This window comes from Lissotriton helveticus, chromosome 7 (genome assembly GCF_964261635.1).
Source record: "Lissotriton helveticus chromosome 7, aLisHel1.1, whole genome shotgun sequence".
NCBI lineage: Eukaryota > Metazoa > Chordata > Amphibia > Caudata > Salamandridae > Lissotriton > Lissotriton helveticus.
Genome location: NC_136068.1, coordinates 399,184,372 through 399,203,590, shown reverse-complemented (window position 1 = coordinate 399,203,590; position 19,219 = coordinate 399,184,372). Strand labels below are relative to the sequence as shown.

The 19,219-nt window shown below is 45.0% G+C and overlaps 1 protein-coding gene across 5 annotated transcripts in view; it reads left to right on the top strand.

The window, feature by feature from the left end:
• ATXN2L (ataxin 2 like) overlaps positions 1-19,219 on the top strand; it is a 976,149-nt gene that overhangs the window by 24,029 nt on the left and 932,901 nt on the right. For all 5 annotated transcript variants that reach the window (XM_078652258.1, XM_078652261.1, XM_078652257.1 and 2 more), the window contains exons 2-3: positions 16,219-16,255; positions 17,189-17,245. In XM_078652258.1, coding sequence (XP_078508384.1) covers positions 16,219-16,255; positions 17,189-17,245 — 94 coding nt within the window. The remainder of the gene's footprint in view (positions 1-16,218; positions 16,256-17,188; positions 17,246-19,219) is intronic.

Sequence of the window (19,219 nt, the reverse complement as noted above, 5' to 3'; positions counted from 1 at the left end):
GCCATAGAACTAAACAAGGACAAAACAAACCCCCCCTCCTCCCCCCCATTCCGCCCCACCCTGCACCCCTGCAATGGCTACGGCCTGACCCCACTAGCAGTGTGCCTGTCACCCAAAAACTAAGACCTAAAAGAAGGAAAGAGTGGAGGAGGAGATGTAATACAGGCTCCCGGTCTCCCACATTCCCCGCCAGAAGCAAACCACCCCTAAATATAGTTAAAACATTGTAAAAGCAGCGATTACAAGCCAAGCAAACCGGGGAAGTTAACAAAAACCGCCCAACTCCCGCATCATTATAAGCTGCAAGTCCCGTATCAAGTGAAGCCTTTATATCAAACCCAGACAGTCAAACAAACTCATCCCTGGCCCTTCCGATCTTTCGTGCGAACTCTCTCCGCTCGAACCGCCATCTTGACAGGAGAATCAAAACGTTTAAGAAAGTCAAAACCAATACAGTAGGATCGAATCCAAAGTTTTAGTACTCTAAGTCCCCAAACCAAACGAAGATATCTGTCCATCAACAGTAAGTCGCGAGAACGTAGTTGAACCAACTGGGAGGAGAAGGATGATAAATCATTTCCGATTAGCACTGAGGACGTTATCTGGGAGTTTAGGATCGGCTGTGTCCATCTTGGGCGGTATCACCGTTGAGTATGATGAGTTTTTGGTAGGTCCAAGTTCGTAAGCTGTTCGGGAGCTGACAAAAAACACCAGATCTGGTTTACGTACGGGGCCCTCTGTCTCATGCGAGACCTGCGTCGCGGGTAACACAACGTGTTTCAAATCTGGCAAAGGGTCGTAGTCCGGTCTCAAGCACATATTTTCAGCTGTTACGACCATTTTATGGATGATGGCGGTGACATGCGAGTGAATCGCCCCAAAGGCGGCCATTACGGTCTGCAGCGATGGCGTACCTTCCGCCCGCTCCATCTCCTCTCGCGAAGCGACCGATCGGATTATTAACCCCGGAGGTCGACTACTCCGGGGTAACAGGCACAGGCGGGGCAGACGGTAACGGTGTGCACCCGTTAAACTCGCAGTCTCAACACCGTCGCCACCAGCGAGGATCCAAACCCGTCGACCTCGGGGGGGGGTCAACAGGGTCTTCGGGCAACGGACCCCCGTCCACAGCTACCGGTGCTTCTTGCCGCCGTACCCTTGGTATCAACCTGACCACAGTACCACCATCCAAACCGGTCGGGATATTCTCCACTTCGGGAGACCGGACGCCACCCAGGTCCCGCGGCCGATGTTGTTCAACTCCAACCCGAGTGGGTCAGAAATCGAGGCCCCGGCTTCCGCGCTGGGTTAGGCCGAGAATGAAAACACGGTGTAGCTTCACCATTCCAGACGATAAAAAGCTCGGGATTGCACCTTTAGGCTCAGCAACACTTCAGCCACACGGGAGTCCGGTGCGAATTCAGGATCAATATCAGGATTTATAAGCAACTGGCGGAGGTCGGCGGAGCCGGGAGCTTACGCGGCCATCTTGGTTACTAGCGTAGCTCCTCCTCTTGGTGTGCATTCTTAACCTTGTTAAAATCTCTCCTATGATAAGAGAGCTTCTGGCAGAATCACGGGAGCGGTACGCCTCAAGAGCCTTTCTTATCCCGGTTTGCTGGACGTTCATACCGAGGCCAGCAAAAGTGGATGGCCATCCCACATCACAATTACTGTCACCAATCACCCCTTCCTGTCCCTTCTGATGCCCAGTTTTACAAAGGTGTGGTGTGATCTCTCTGGGATATCTGCTAACGTGAACTTGGCATAGGGTTTGGGGGGATAAGGCAGAAACCAGTTCTGCCTGCCGTCTGAACATTTGTGACATCCACCCCACTTTATCCTGAAGTACAGCCCAGCAGTAAAGAAGTGCCAGCTCGCCTTTTTCCAAGATAAATGACAAAACTGCCTGTTGCCTAGGCTGAAAGACATTAGAAATGTCTCACCAGCAACAACGTGAAATTGTAAAGTTGCCCTTCTACAAGGGATGTACTCCAAACTGCCTTCCTGCTACGCAGAAAAATATTGGAGGTTATTAGCCCTGTTGACCTGAACTCATTTGCACTCCCCCCTCAAACCGCACCCCAAGCTGCTCCTTGTTCTATGCAATCCTCCTAATCCATTGATGGATTAAAGCGTGGCAACTCTCCTGTAAGGGTCTCAAGGCGGTGTGGGGTGAGCAGCTGGTCTGTCAAAGGCACTTTTGGTTCAGTGGAAGAGCCAGGTCTTGAGGTCCTTCCTGAATTGAGGCAGGAACGGCGATTGCCTGAGGTGGAGAAGCTGGGCATTCCAGGTCTTCGTTGCGAGGTAGGAGAAGGATTTTCCTCCGGCTGTGGTCTTGCGGATACGTGGGACGATAGCTAGGGCCATTAGAACTGAGGTCTTTGGCAGGTATGTGAAATGTGAGGAGGTGCTTGAGGTACGCAGGTCCTGCGTCGTGTAGGACTTGGGCATGTGTGAGGAGGTTGAAGGTGATTCTTTTGTTGATTCAGAGCCAGTGGAGATCTGAGGTGGCTGATATATGGCTGCCGCTGGGGGTTGTAAGGATGAGTCTAGCTCAGGCATTCTGAATGTTATGCAATTTCTTGGTGTTTCTGTGTGATGCCGGAGTAGGGTGCATTGCAGGAAGAGTACGTGTTGATCTCGCATTTCATGGTGAGCAAGGAGTCCAGGATGGTGCTGAGGTTTTGCACCTGTCTGTTGGTGTGGGGAAGTTCCAAGTGCTACGGGCCACCAGGAGTTGTCCAAGGCGGATGGGGTGAAGCTCATGAGAGGACTCCAGTCTTTTCTGAGTTGAGTGTGAGGCAGCTGTTCTTCATCAAGGCGGCTACAGCCGTCGTCCTGTCGTGAAAGTTGTTCTTGCCGACCGTGGGTTCGTTGGTGAGGTAGAGAATCAGCTGGCTGTTGGTGCAGAAGATCATATTGAGTCCGTGGTTTCTGCTGATGGCTGCGAGCGGGCGATGTAGATGTTGAAAAGCTTGGGGCTCGGGTGAGAAACCATGAGGTACTCTGCAGCTGATCTCTGTGGGTTCAGACGGAGATTCTTCAGGTGCGACCACCACTTCGAGAGGTAAGTTGGGATCTTGGAGAAGAGGTAGGTGCCCCAAAGGATGGCACAGGGGGCCGCAGGGCGCCGGGTGCAGGGGTGTCTTTTGGTGTCTGGAAATCTTACCCTCGGCTGGTCGCAGTTGGAGGTGTCCCTGGTTCTGAGGCTGCAGGCGTTGTCTGATTCGTCGAGGAGGGTCTTTGGGCACTGGACTTCGGGTCCCAGTCGCTGGGGAGACTGTGGTCTTTGGTCACTTGGGCACAGGCCGGGCTTGGCGGGTGCAGAGTGGGCTGGATTCGCGGTTCCTAGCTGGCACCAGGGGTATTGCTGTTGGAGCAGAACCACTGCTCATGGGAGTCCCAGTCTTTTGGAAGGTTCAAGGCAGGCAGGTCCTCCGGGGTTGTTGAGGTTGCTGTCCGCAGGAGATGCCGTAGTTTCACAGGAGCAGGTTCAAGGATCAACAGGCCTGTAGGGTTCTGGGGCCAAGTCAGTGGGCGTCGTCCTTTTGTTAGCAGCTGCGCGGCAGGTCTTCTTGTTTCTTGGTCTTCTTGTTGTTGCAATCGGGATCTGAGGGAGGAAGGTTCAGGGTGCCCCTAAATACTAAATTTAGGGGCGTTACAGGTAGGGCAAGGGCAGGGACCAGTGGGTCCCTGTCCTGGGGTGGGTACACCCCCTAGACTGCTCCTCTCCTGTGGGAAGGGGGTAGGAGCCTAGCTGTGATTGGGCAGGACTCCCCATCTTCAAGTTGGCCGGACCCCGTGGTCGTGCTTCACCTCTCCCACCTGAGGGGTAGGGTTGGCACAGGCTGGCACACCCCCTTCCTGATGTAGGGTTTCTCGCCAGAGTGGGGGTCAGAACTGGTGGAGGCCAGTTGCTGAGTACAGCAAATGGTCTGGAGTAGCTCACAAAGGCAGAATGCCTTTGAAGCTTCCCCTGCCCATTCTGGGGAGGAGGCTGTGCACCTCGTCCCAGGATATGCATTGTTCCAGGCCCAGGAGAGCGAGGGCTCTCCACCCAGGGGTCCAGCAACATGTCTGCTGCTGTGTGGTAGCCTAGGCAGCTTCTCAGACAAGAAGTGGATTGTAGGTTAGGTTTCAGGGGGCATTTCTAAGATGCCCTCTGTAGTGCATTTTACATTAAATCCCACACTTGCATCAGTGTGGGTTTAATGTGCTGAGAAGTTTGGTACCAAACTTGTCAGTCTTCAGTGTAGCCATTATGGTGCTGTGGAGTTCGTAATGACAACCTCCCAGCACCATATACTCTTAATGGCATCACTGCACTTAGTGCCCAGGAATGGCCCTGGGTACTGTAGGGGCACAGGGCTCATGCACCTGTGCCCACACCACTGGCATAGGGCACCCAGCTAGAGGGGTGGCTGATGTGTGGAAGGGCAATGGGCTTGTGGGCTTGTGGGCATGGCACACAGGGATGTGTGCTATGTCGACTCTCTGGTTCTGTACTTAGGCACTCAGCCTGCCAAGGCAGTGTGTGGGTTCCAGGGTTCAGGGCCCATAAGGGTGGCACAATAAGTGCTACAGCCCTTAGGGGTCTCCTCTGGTCACCATGCCCTGGGTACCTGTGGTACTATTTACTAGGGGCTGGCAGGTGGCCAGAGATGCCAATTGGGTTTTAGTTTTAACACAGTTTTGGGGAAGGAACACAGGCCCAAGGCACCTGGTTGGCAGGAGCCCAGGGCACACTCAGTCAAAGCACATCAGCAATTCAGCAAAAAGTGGGGGCATACCAATGCAAGAAAGATGGCACTTTCTCACATTGGTCCCTTGCTCACTTTGCCTTTGGATTCAAGCTAGCCTGGCTGATTAGGGGTGTTACCCCCAAGCCGGTCCCAGGATGCTTGTTTCCGGTCCAGGGAAGTTTCGGCTTGGCAGTTCGTGCCGGACTGTTCCCATGAGGAACAGAGTCAAGACTGATTTGCATATGGCTGGATCAGGTCTGGGGTGGCGAAGTGAGCTAAAGAACGATGATGGATTCAACACCGATCTGTGACTGGGGCTGAGTGCCTGAAAAGTTTCCCCTCTCTGTCCATCATCTCCTTGTATTTACACAGTTTGCTTGTCTTAACCATAAACATGACCCACCAATGTGACTGTCTTATTCCACAGTGAGTGTTACAAGTCTGGATCTTTATGTACTTCTTGGTTGGTATCTCCTTGGTTTGTGCTGCAGGCAGAGGAGCAGCACAAATGGCCACTGAACAATACAGAGCCTTGGAAGAAGATTAATATTTTAAATGGTAGTTAGTGAAAACATTGACATGCAGGCATGGGGGTGCCCTAGCTATGGAGTAATGGCAGAAGTCTTGAGGTGCTGGAGTATGTGCTGAAGGAAAGCTGATGCATGTAGGCTATATCTCATTGGCTTAAACTAGATGAGTGAGGACTAAAGCATTGTGATGGACTGTACCTTGGCATTCATTTTATCTGGGGTGGAAGAGAGCTTTTAGTGTCCATGTTCCCTACAAGGTTCCTCACTTTGCTGGAGGGTGTTGTATGTGGTTCTGCTTCTTAAAAGCTGGTGGGCAGAGAGGTGCGTAATGGAGGCATTAACTTTGATGTAGGTAGAGTGTTATCCTCCGGAGATGAGGTGGGAGTGGGCCCTGTTCCCTTGTATCCTCGAAGATAAAGATGGTAGTCTGGGAGCAGGCAGAAGGAGTTAACAGCTTTCCCTCATAAAATGGGAACGCGAGGAAACTGAGCGATCCTTAAAGAAAGAAATTGAATTTTCACAACGTGAAAAGCCTGTCTCTGGATGGATTTAATATCCTAGTAAGGCTAATCATTTAGAGAGGCTCAAAACTGGTTCCTGTAGAAGGAATTTCAATGCAGGCTTCCTTACGTACTGTATTTCACCAGAATTGTACACACCAATCATTTCATATCCGTTAATTTCTGTGAAATTCCTTTTCCAGGTATTAACCCACCAAATGATTGGTGGAAACATTACTCCCTTGTTGCTTGAGTTTCTCATAGGGTTTTTAGGTTTCGCATCGCCGAAAGCTGCGCAGCAGACTTTCGCGCAAGGCAGAAACTTTTGTTTACCAATATGGACAACAGTCCCGCCTCTCTGTTCCATTGGCTAGCTCCATAAATGGAGGCTAGCCATTGGAAGAGAGAGGCGTCCGTCTTTCAGCGAGGCGATTGGTGGGCCTTCCCGGCGATTTTTTTTCTCATCCTGCCCCTTTGACAACGTCATTGCGGTGGTGGGCGGTTCCTATTTTTTTTTTTTGGACGCCATGTTTTTATCATTTGCCGCCGGAAGATGTCCAGGTGAGTGCGTCCTTGTTTCTTTCTCAACCCTCTTTTCACTCTCTTTGCCTGTTTCCCTCTCCCACCTACCCTGCTCCTCCGCCACCACATTGCTGTGATTGTGTGTATATATTATTACATTAAAGAGATAATATTATGGCCTCAATATTTTGTGCAAGCTGTTGAAATATAGACTTCAGGCACACGCGATTTTTAACTCCAGTCACCGACACTAAATATTATCCTGTCAGGAAGACAAATAGTTTAATTTACAAAATATGGGCTAGAAAAATGTGGCACGAACACATACGTGCTAGCATGGTAACCATGATACGCGCTGTCAGGTTTGTACGGATCTCTTCCGATTTATTTCACACATTGTATTTTTTCCATAGTGATATCTGAAGCTGCCCCGTGCTTCCTACAACAGTCTTATCTCAGCGTATAACAGGTGCTAGCGGTATAGCGCCACACACACCGTCCCAGTAATGTTAGCACTAACCTTTGGTTCTACTTGAACCCTTTAATAATGAACCAGAAAATATGTTTAAAAGTAGTCAGATAGGGCAACATGTAAACGATAATTGCACCAAGGCAACTGTGCAAACCCTACATTTGCAGACATCGAGTGGTGGAAAAGTAAAGTTCACTGGTGCAAAGTGTGTGCAATCTGTCCATATAAAAGGTGTTATATTGATTTCCCCAGAGTTAAGGTACTATAGAGAGATCACTTCAAGTAATTTTCAAAAGAATCTTACCGTGTACTCAATAGTAAAAAGTTTCAGCAGATGTAGGCTGCGGATATAACCTGTAATGGCCTGCCACCAGCTCGCTAGGAGTACTACAGATGTGATTAGTTTAAGAAAGACGCTCTAAAGCCTGCAGTCCTTCTCCTGTTTCTATAACACGAGGTCTCTCAGAGGGACGGACTTTGGCCGAGCTGACAGTGAAGCACTTTCCTTCGGTTATCAGCTGCTCTCGACTACAGCGGCGCACGCTTGTTAGGTGTTCTCGCCTGCCCACCGGCACCGCTGTCTGCATTTCCCTACCAATGTTTCACAGAGACCCTGAAATACGTACATCGGATGCCAATCAGGGGCTTCGAGTCCCTACACTATATATCTGGCTGTCGATCGAGGGCAGATAGTGAGATCGTTGTGCACTCACTGACAGTCAGGGACGGAGAGCCTGAACACTGTACACTGATTGCCAGACAAGACTGTGACCGGCCCCGCACAATGGCTGTCATTCATTGGCTAGCAGACCTCGCTGCAATCCAGAGACTGACGCGGTGGCATAGCATTATGAACACTAAACCAAGTTAGATCCCGCCACGTGTAGTAGCAAAAAGTCAGGCTCTCAACCCCCATTGGCTCCAGGTCGGTTGGCTTACCTCCAACAGCCCCATCTCTGTTGGGTCATTGGAGGAAGTTTTACACCATCTGAAAACATTTAAATCTTGTCAGCGAAAGCTTGCAGTCCACCAACTCAAAATTGGGTTGGCAGACATTTGGTTTTGTGGACAGGGTATTGGGTCGCCGTTGCAATGGAGTACTTGTCAGCCGCAGAGGTCCTTCTAATGCAACCCAGTGCTGACCCTTCTACTTATGGCAACAGTCCATCCTGAACCTTTCGTCTCGTCCATTCACCCTATAGCCCATTTTTAATTTTGTTTCCAAGTTGGTAATTGGAGCTCAGCAAATCTCCCTGATTAAGCTACGTCCCTGAGTGTAAATCTGAACTATATATTTGTAAGGAGTTGGCTTATATGATGTCTTCAGTAAAATAAGACAAATATTCAGAATACATTAAGCTATCGCACAAAAGGTCAATACTGGAAACGGTTCTAAATTTCCTGTAAAACAGATCTTCTTATATATGTGGGTATACAGTGTGAGATTAACTAGCATACTGCATATTCTGCTGTGACAGGAGCTAGCGTATACTAAGCACATCTACTTATGGGTGATTTTTATTTTAACATATATCCATGTAGTTGAGATACTTGATGAGTTGGTATTTAGGGGGTCCTAGCATATCAGGTTAGTTGGTGTGTAGATTATATCCATGTTGGTAGCCTATGTATGTGCAGTGTGTGGGGAGGCTCTGTGTGGGTGTGTGGGGGGCCTCTGTGTGGGGGGGGCTCTGTGTGGGTGTGTGGGGGGGGCTCTGTGTGGGTGTGTGTGGGGGGGCTCTGTGTGGGTGGGGCTCTGTGTGGGTGTGTGTGGGGGGGCTCTCTGTGGGTATGTGTGTGTGGCATTTGCGAGAGATTAAGCTATTGGCATTGTAAATGACAATGCCATTTATTTATCTGTTTTCAAAACCAACACATAAATAAAAATGTTGTCATTTACAATGCCAACAGCTCTAACTTTTGCAAAGGCGAAACCGTTGCATTGTAAATGCTTGTTAGACTGTTTTGATTAGCAGGCCGGATAAAAACTTAGAGCATGTGAATGTTTGTTTTTTTACTTAAAATCACACACATTTCATAGTTTAACTTGCAGCATAAAACCTGTTGAAACAAAAGGGACTGTTATCCTGATTAGCACAATTAAAGTGTGCCTTGTTTGAGATTCTCTGGGGAAAATAAAATGTGCTGCTGGTATTTTTAGGTCTGACTTGACGGGCAGCTATTGCTTGTCCTTAAGTGATCAGAGAAATTCTTTTGAAAACTATTTTGGTTTACCTTATGTTGAAATGCAAAATTCTAAAAATGATTTGAAAACCTTGTCATTTACTCTCTAATTATAAAAAAAAACTCCCCTCTTATGCAGCCCTTCCACTTTATCCTCATGCCAACACTAAACTGAGCCTGAACCTAGGACTTTACATTTTTTGCTGACTATACTCTAGCTCATCCCTGATCTTAGCTTGTAAACATACTGAATTTTAACTTCATTATACACCTGAACCAAACATTGTTTCCTGTTTAGTGTTCTCTTTATTTTGTCGTAGTGTTACTCTGGCTTTCAATTAAAAGTTTCAGTCAGTGGTTTCTTTAATTACATTGTCTTCCAAATGCATTGGAATACAATGATCGGATACTGTAAAAATGTTTTCCTGGTAACTACTGTTTTCTGGGATTGGTACCTTTTCGTAGATTAACATACCCAAATTACTCTTAATCAACAGGTAAAGTTGTCATTATCTCTCTCGCATAAATAATGCGCAGCATAGATTTAATCTCCTGCGTTTTTGTATGAATATGATCCCGCTACTCCTGGGATACCGTCAAAAGAAATACAAATTAGCAGATCTCTCACCCTGTCTCTGCAATAACCACGAAGTGCAGTCAGACCTACACATCGTAATATTTTGTAAAACCTAAACAGAGGAAAGTAAAACATTTATACTCCCAATTCTGGGGGACCACAATTTCAGGCAGTGTCGGGTGGCTATGCACTTCTTAAAGGCCTTTCTGGATCCATTTGTATGTTGCTGTGTTGCCTCTTTCTTTTGGGCCTGTTTTAGGAAGAGGAAAAAGGTGGGATGACATCTTAGTAGTGGTTATTATTTTAAAATGTTTAACTTTTTTAAAAATGATTTCATATGATCTTATTTGGATCATAGCAAACTTGTTTAATTATTTTAATCCTGTATATATGTTTATATATTAACGTTGACTTTTTAAGATGATTTGTGCTTTTACGATCCGTTTTAGAAAGATCAAATAAAGCTGTGTGACTGACTGACCACTCTTAATCATTGTGTGAGAAGTCCTTGTTAAAATGTACTGACAACCTTATCAAAACCTATTTAAAGTAACCATGTTTATAGTCTATGCATCACATTGCTTGTGTACATAGCAGTCTTAGGTGAGAAGGATGAAAACGCCACTCTATAGACTATTTACAGAAAGATATGTAATTAATTTGTCAGCTTTATATGTGTGGTTGATATGCTTGTGTTTTAGTTTGCGAGCATGCAGTATAAAGAAAAAAAATGGCAGAAATGACTCATCCTGCTGAGTACTATAGGTCTTATTTCAGATTGCAACTGCAAATAGGTATCGAAACAGTTGAGCTTTTTGAATATTTGATATGTCTGTCCTGGTCCTGCTGAGTATATTTCGGGAAGTCGTAGTCACCATTATTCAGGTAGAACGTGTAATTGCTTTAGTAGCTAATAGAGAACCTTTGGACAGCAGAGTGTAGAGCGGTCAGCGACCATTGACATTCCTTGTTTGAAAGTTAGTTGTTCCTTATTAGCCTAGTCAAAATAGAAGACCAACTATTGAAATGTGTGTTTTCCCACAAAATAATCTGGGACATATTCAGATGTTGCACTGGGTGCAGAATTTCGTTAGCAGTTCCCCTCACTGGTAAGAGTTCAACTGCACAGTCGGTTCAACTGCAGAGTAAAGTAAGTAAAGTCCACATTTGTAAAGCGCACAATCACCCGTAAGGGTCTCTAGGCGCTGGGGGGCAGTCGGAAAGATTAAGCGAGCTATTGCCCAGAGTCACATGGTGCTGGGCTAACCTGCCGCCGGAGCCGGGGATCGAACCGTGGTCCCCAGATTCCAGCGTCAGTCGCCCTGGCCGCGGCGCCACACCTCTTCCCGCAACGTTCCTCAGTTGGGAATATAGCAACTCCTTATAGTTTCTGGACCTAGATCAAGATAGAGGGTCCTGTGACCTCTGTGCTAATAAGCAGCCTAAAGCACTGCAAGAGCATGAAGCAGAATTCTTCCTTCCTTTACTTCTCTTCCAGTTGTTTCTCGGGTTCAGTGAAGAGGAATATTTTATTATCGTGGGATACTAGAGTATAATGGATACCACATCATTTTTGAGATGCCCAACTTTTTTATTCTACACTCCAGTCAGTTTATCTTTGGGATTTTGTTTATATTATGAAGGTTCTTCTTCAGCACCACTGCTTTCAACACCGGTTGAGATCACTCCATGCCACCCAAGACACCCTATTAAGATATTTTTTTTACAGCAGGAGACCTTTCAGTACCTGTTAATGCCAGTACAAATGTTAAAGCGCAGTTTCTTTTCATGCTACATCACAGTCCTGCTTTTCAACTCCGCATTAGACTGAGAGCAACTATTACTCTTGTGATACTGGATAACACTTGCCATATTTTAGCCACAAAATGGAACACCCACCCGTCGCCAGTTTTCACAATACCCAGTAGCCCATTTGTGCTCCAGCTGTCTCTGCTCTACCTGTAGGTTATTTCATTCTGTTCCATCCATGCCCTCCAGATTTGATCAAACTCGCTGAGGTGGTCTGTGCTGGTACATAAACCTTTTCAGCCATCATATTCTAATCCATATTACATTTTTATTCACCCAGTGTAGGCAGTGATGGGCTACCCTATTTTTGTACAAAATCGCTTAGCCTCTATCATGTCTTAGTTTAGAAACGCACTCTTATCTTGTGATATCCTTTTCTCCCATATGCCCATTATTATAACATGTGCCTTTCAGCATTGGTGTCCTTAGTATGGCCTCCATTCCATTGCCTACTGTCCTCCAGTATTTCTTTCTAACCGTACAGCTCCAGATTGTGTTTTAATGTCCTTCTATCTTTGTCACCCTCGGGCACCCTTTCAGTGACTGATTTACTAAAATTTACTAAAATCTTGTATGTGCACCCTGGTATAATGTATACGACGTCGTCTTTTCAATTGAATTAGTCACAGTTTTTATCTGACTGACACTTGACGTGGGAGCATAAGTGCTCTATTCCATGGGCTGTCTTGCATTTTATCCATGTGTCTCACTCATTGCTTTCTTGGGTATTCAATTAGATCACAGACTGTCTAACTTAGTCCTTAGACCAAAATATTTCAGAGCTGATAATAATGGAAAAACCTCATAAAGAGTCTGCCCTGTGGTTCCCCTATTTCGCTACTTAAAGGTATAATTAAATTGGCAGAAATGCATGTAAATAGATGGCTCTCCGACCTTCTGGAGTCTAACTCTTTTTTTTGCACCAAACTCATACTGGCTTCTGCCCTAGGCATAGCACGAGCCCGCACTTCAGGCAGTGGTGAAAATAGCAAAAAAGAGAATAGATCTAGGGGCTACTCTGGCTATTGTACTGCTGGATCTCAGTGCGGCCTTTAAAAGTGTGGACTGCTCTATACTTCTGGATAGGGTTGGTAAGGCTGGTGTCACAGAAAGAGGCCCTGACTTGGTAGGCTCTTTTTTTTAAAGGAGTGTACATTTCAGGTTTTTATCAAGAGCTGCACGTCAAATACTTTGCCTGTCACATGTGGGGTCCTGCAGGGGTTATCACTCGGCCCCATGTTATTTTAACATCTACCTGCAACCATTGGCGTTTATTGTAGCTTCTTTTGAGAGGCCTATAGTCTCCTATGCGGTTGACACCCAGCTGGGGTTCTCACTTATGCCTGGTTTTGATATGACGTTAGTTAATCTTTAATGCTACTGGGAGCCGATAGCCAGCTGGATGACTCCATCCCCTCTTAAGCTCAATGGAGCTAAAACTGAACCTATGATTCTTGGGAATACGTCCTCCACAAAATGCGATCTGGACTGGCCGCCTTGCATTGGTCCCCCATTCCTCCCGAATATAATTCAGTTATAGAAAGTCTGGAGATGTGGATTGATGACTCTCTGAAAATGGTGCCCCAGGCCACCAAAATATCAGCTAGCTGTTTTGGTCTGCTGCTTTTGCTACACAAGATAATGCGATCCTCCCTCAGACCTCGATGAGAGTGGTAGTTCAGGCTTTAGTTCTTTCCCGCCTGGACTACGCAACTCTTTATATCTGGGTTCCCCCAAGGCCCCCATTCAGAAACTTCAGAGGGCACAAAATGCGGCTGCACACATTCTACTAGGCATTCCCAGGTCCCAGTCAGCCCTGCAGGGGCTGGGGGAGCTGCATTGTCTCCCCATTGCTAACAGAATTGAATTTAAGTCTCTGTGCAGTGCCCATAGTCCTTAATGGGAAAGGCTCTCCCATCCTTAAGTAGCTGGTCATCCATTATGTTCCTAATAGAGAACTCCGCTCCTCTAACCTGTACTTTGTCACTGTCCCCATAGTTAGAAAAGACAGAAAAAGAGGATGCTCCTTTAGCTTTAGCATCTCGAAGCTCTATAATTATCTTCCCAGGCCATTAGTTATCTGGATTCCGAGCTTTGCTTTAGCAAACCCATTATAACCTGGCTTTTTTTAGCCTAGACCTTTTAGATGCTTGAGCCTACTGGATCGCAGTTTTGCTGTGCATACTTCTCCTCTTAGGTCTGGCATGCTTGCTGGTCGCCATGTGCCCTACAAATCTTTTAGTGTAGCAGTCCCCTCAGATTGCTGCACCAAAGGAGGTGATTGAGATGCATCTCGCTGTATAGATTTTGATTAGTACCTCCAGTGGTGATGTCCCCAATTTGGAGGCAAACTTGAACAGAGAGGCAATATTCTGCTCAAGTTGCACAGATCTCGCCCTCCACAGAAATTTCCAGGAGCTGATATTATTAAATGGGATCCCCAGGTACGTGAAGGTGGGAACTCTCAGTAGTTTGGAGGCGCTAACATGAAGGGAACAGGTCGTACTTAACGTGCGGCCGCACACCATGTAGTATGATTTGATTTTGTTGGTGGGCAGTCCAAGGTCATCCACGAACACCACAAATCTGTCCAACAGCATCTGAAGGCCCAACCCAGTTCGTGACATAAGAATTTGATCATCAGCGTACATCAGAACTGGAAGCCTTGTTCCCACCCTTGATGAATCAGACACATTTGCTGGGCATAGAGGCTATCTTTTATATAAAAGCTAAAGAGGAAGGGGGCAAGAATGCACCCCTTTCTGACACCCCTACTGATCTTATTTGGATGAGCGCGTTCTCCTTTGGGGCCAAACCTGGCATAGCTCTCTACATCCTCTGGAAGTTGGGAAAGGATATGCACAATCATAGGGTCAGCTCCCTTTGCCAAAAGCATCCTCCACAGCCTACCTCTGACATTATCAAAGGCTGTACTGGGGTCCATGAATGCAGACATGCAGACACATTTACTTTCAGCAGATGGAGATTCAAACACTGTTGTACCCACTCTATGCCTAAATCCATACCGTACTGCGGTTAAGATGCCCTTCTCTACAGCCCATTTCTCTAGCCCGTCTAACAATTTTCTGCCCAGCACCTTGGCCGTGGTTTATAAGGGATATTGGGCGATGATATGGAGGATCAACTTGGTCCCTTTTCTGAAATATAGGCACAATTATTGCATTTAACTATGACTTTGGAGGGCCCACATGTGACATGCTGCGCAGAACATTAACTAATAATGGGGCCCATTAATATGCCAGATCCAAACATCTGCCCTCTACTGATTCTCATTGCTCGGTTTTCGGCACTGACCAATCATAAACTGAAATCAGCACACGCATGTGGCGTATACTGGGAGGACCTGTTCTATCTGAGGTGGATATCTGATGCAGAGCTGCATGATTCCACTTGTCAACTTGTGAGGGAACTGTTAAAGGTTCTGGAGTCTGCTGCCTGTGGAAATTCACATTGTGAGGAATCTGCAGTTCAGTAGTCTCTACCAGAAAAGGCTTTGTCCCCTCACCTATATCAAACTCCAATGTGGTTCTAAGTTGCACATTTTAGAATATTTTTTGAGTCCTGCTGGGGTACTCAAAACCTTGAGAAGTTAATGTCTCTGCCACAAGGCAACCCTATAGGGAGCAGTATTAAGGCTTGTTCCAAACTGAAAAAATTAGTTAGACTTCTCAAGTCAATTTTTGCAGATATTTCCACCTACATTTTCATAAATGACTGTTAAGGGAATATCTAGACTGGGGATCCCTGCAGAGCAGGGCGTCCTAATCACCATTATATAAACTTGCAAAGTATGATACACGTGGCTTTATGGATCTATGGAAAATTCTAATTGTGCAAAGACTCATGTAAAGTATCCTTTAATTCTGCCAAGTTAAGTATTTGTTTCAGAACCTCCCAAACCCTAGTTTAAAGAGAACCCCAGTGCTCCTACATATTGGTCTTTTATAGCCTAGTATCTAGGGAGAAATTTCACTGAACCAATATAGTTGAAGTACAGCTTATTTCAGATTCTGTGTGAGGAACAACACACTTTTTTCATGTGTATCGATCTTTGAAGCCTACACGATTTTGACAAATGTTGGCATATTGCCCTTTGAATGTACAATTTCATTGCTGATTTTCTTAAATATTTTTCTCCATAAGTGCTCAAGCTTCTCTGTAAGTTTTTGTTTAAAAACCAAACGAGTTTGTGTCGATGCTTATGTCAGTCTCCCAAAGTATGATTATACATGCTAGTAATAACTTGTAGGTTTGTGGTTTTGTACTATAACAACCATAACGTTAATGATTTAATCATTACATCTCTGCCAATATTTCTCAAGGGTGATACACTGACTGCTTGTTGCAACAGTTGTCAATTATTGTGTGTCAAACGTTTTAATTCTAACCTGTGCACTACAGGTTAGAATTAAAATGTTTGACACACAATAATTGACAACTAGAGCAAGTCGTAAATGCTCAACCTTCCTAACTAGTCTAGTGCCTGAAGGGCGCCGTTCAGGTTATCTAGCTGAAGTGTGACACAGTGGCTCCAGTGATGAAACAACGTTCTACCCATGGCTCCTTCACAGTAACCACTGACTGCTCCAGGCCCAGAGAAAAGTTCAAGCACAGGTCATTCTAGCTTAGTTACCTAAGCTGAAACAAAACTACTGGCAGTTTGTGATGTATGGGCTATTTCTGTACTAATTGAGGGCACATCATTTCTACTAATACACTTTGTAACAGTTTTCTCTTCTAAGTATTTGGTTTGTTTAGTTAGAAAAAGAACTGAGAGAGAGCTGGTACTTCAGTGCAGCTGCTCATTAAATTTTAATTATAACAGTTGAAACATTGTTTATGTAACTTAATTTTTCAGGGGCCGTGGCACTATCAAGACACCTCTTCAGACTCCGGTACGTAAACAGTTCTATTTCTACTGAAAGGTGTCATGAATTGGTCGGAGTGTTAAAATGTGTCTGAGGGGTGGGGGGGGGGGGCAAATAGTCATTTACTGAGGTCACAGAGCATTGTTGTAAGCGCTGACCAAATATGTTGTTGCTATAGATGTATTGTACATTGTTTGGATACATCTCACCTTAAATAAAGAGAATTTCTCACTTTGTCATTCTGTAACTTAGCAATGTGAGATTGGTTGAGTGTGCCAGGAGTGCTGAGAAAACAATTTTGGACTGGGAATAAGACAGCTAATGTCCACCCATTAGCATTGTTCTAGGTAGACTGTTCCATTGACCCTATTGTTTTTCACAGGTCTGTGTGTACCTGTTCTGTTTTCCCATATGGTGCACACCTTTCCTTGCTGTGCATTTGCCGATTGCGCCATGTGCATCCGTTCCTCTGGAGAGAATGGTTGTATGGACTGTGGCTGATACAAGCATCAATGAAGCTCCTTCTATGGACTTATTTATAGACCTTCTTAATGGTCTTTGTTGTGCATTGTTGTATGAAGGTGGTTGTCTTGACTTGCAAACAAATATGAGCCCATTTCAAAAGACAGACTCCTCAATTGCATTAATGGAATGTGGGTAGATTGAGTAGTGGATGGCTTTATCTGGTAGGTTGACGTTTGGGTGGCCTGTTGTATCTGTCACTAATGAGGTATATATATGTTTGGTTGTGCTATGATGGGTGAAGTCTGTTCTCTTGAACTGAAGGTACTGTGTAGGTAAACTAAATTTTGGTTTGGCGAACCGTGATGTGTATGGGCGTGCTGGGATAAAATAGTCTTGCATTATTCAGGATAAGTCGATCAAAATTGTAGGACTGCTAGTTTGTGATTCCAGTAGTGATTTTATTAGTATGCAACTCACAAATGCTCTTTTCTGTAGGTTTTTGAAGGAGTCTATAACAATTCCAGAATGCTGCACTTTTTAACAGCCGTTGTGGTAAGCTACATTATTATGTGATCCAGGGGTAGGGTTCTTTTGATGATTACTGTAGAAATGTTTTTTTAACACTTTTGACTTGCTGTTGACTCTGTGTGTGTGTGTGAATAAATATATATATATATATGTGTATATATATATATATATATATATATATAAAAAAAAAATTTGTAACAAACTTCTATATGTTTACACATTTTGTCAGCTGGTCCTCATGTACCAAATATCTAAAATTTGCTATTATCTAACTATTACCACTTCACCTTTCAGACACGTCCTAATTTTTTTATATAAATGTGTTTGAGAAAATAATTTATGTGAGATATACCTCAAGTGTTGGTGTGATATCCGATTTTCCTTAACATTTGTGATCTTCATTGTTACGGAATGTGTCCTTTATGTGTCGTGAGGGAGTTTGTACTTCGTTTTATCATTCCTTGCTGAACAAATTTTATCTTGGGAATAACCAGGTATTCTGACACTGTCTGAATACAAGAGTATTTTCCTTTTTTAGAGTTGTTAATAATTTCGTAGAAGGGCTTCTTGCATTAAAAAAAAGTTTTCCTGCTTGGCTCGTCCACGTTTTAAGGGCTGCAAGGTACATGCAAATAAATAGGTTTCTGCTTGCCCAGTAGGATGTTGTGAACACTTTCTCTTCTGTGGGTGGGAAAAGACCAGCAAGGGTACTCTTTGTACCAGTTTTGGAAACAACTGGCAGGTGTTTCTCTCCCCTCCACATCGAGTTATGCTCATTCCGATTTGGAGGTTTGGGAGTTAGATAACCCTGTCCGAGTATTTCATCTGAAAGGGCAGTATTCTATATAGACTCAAACCCATTCTGATACCTAAGAATAGTAGACAGACGCAGTTTTTATTTCATAAGTTATGTATTATGTAATATTCATCCACAACTTGTTTATATATCACTGATGTCACTTAATATGGTAATTTGAGCATTCCTTATTTAAAATAAAAAGAACATTAGGAAAACCTGAAGCATATGTATTCCCCCTTCTTGCATTCAATATTTAATTAGTCTAGTCTACTCCCAATACTGCATTTGTTCTCCGGCTCATAATTGTTATATTATTTCTCCTAATGATTTTTAGAGCTCCCTAGAAAAATGTGTGCCAAGCCACACGAGTATCACTCCATATCTTATAAAGCCGTCTGTTCTGCTGTCGGGTACCTTGTGGGGTTTTCTGTCCGTTAAATGCCAATGTGACCTGAAGCACCGGGGTGCTTCCTTGAACGCAGAATTTTGCACTATACAAAATAGCAATTTATCCATACACGTGGAAATTGTTTGCCACCTTCAAACTTGTTCTTAATTCTTCGTGGGTTCTCAGGTAGCACAGCACAGTTGCATGCCCCTGTGGTCTCAGATGTGTAGTAATGACTACAAAAAAACGTTAAATCTTTATATTCCGAAGCAACATAGAGATATACTGACTTAACTCGTTTTATTTTCCAGCCTTGTTGCACAACAGAGTAGTTGTTCTGCATTTTATAGTATGGCTTGTCATTGTAATGTACATTATGGCATGATATGGCTTGTCATTGTATAGCATAGTATTGCAAGCCAATTTTCTTTGTGGTATGAGTTCTCTTTCAAAAAGAGGAGCCTGCCTCAAAGTCGAAGAGAGATTGATTGTGTGGAAGGGAAAAAACTTTGAGAGAAGGAGCCCCCGGACAGTCAGCGATGATAATGCTTCACTGGCACCGCGCTCAAAAGTGCCAGGAAAACTTGGTACTGAAGGTAGCATGAAAGTTAAAAACAGAGGAACCCCCCTTAGGCAGCCCACCTTACCGGAGTCTTTTACCTCGCGCCCAGCGCTAGCAGAACCAGCGGCGAGAAGCCCCCACGACAAGAAAAGCGGCATCAGCAGTAATCAGCAAAGCGTCCTCGAGGACGCGGCAGCAGCAGGAGCGGCAGCAGGAGACGTGCTAGACGCTGAGGTAGTTGTCGCTAGG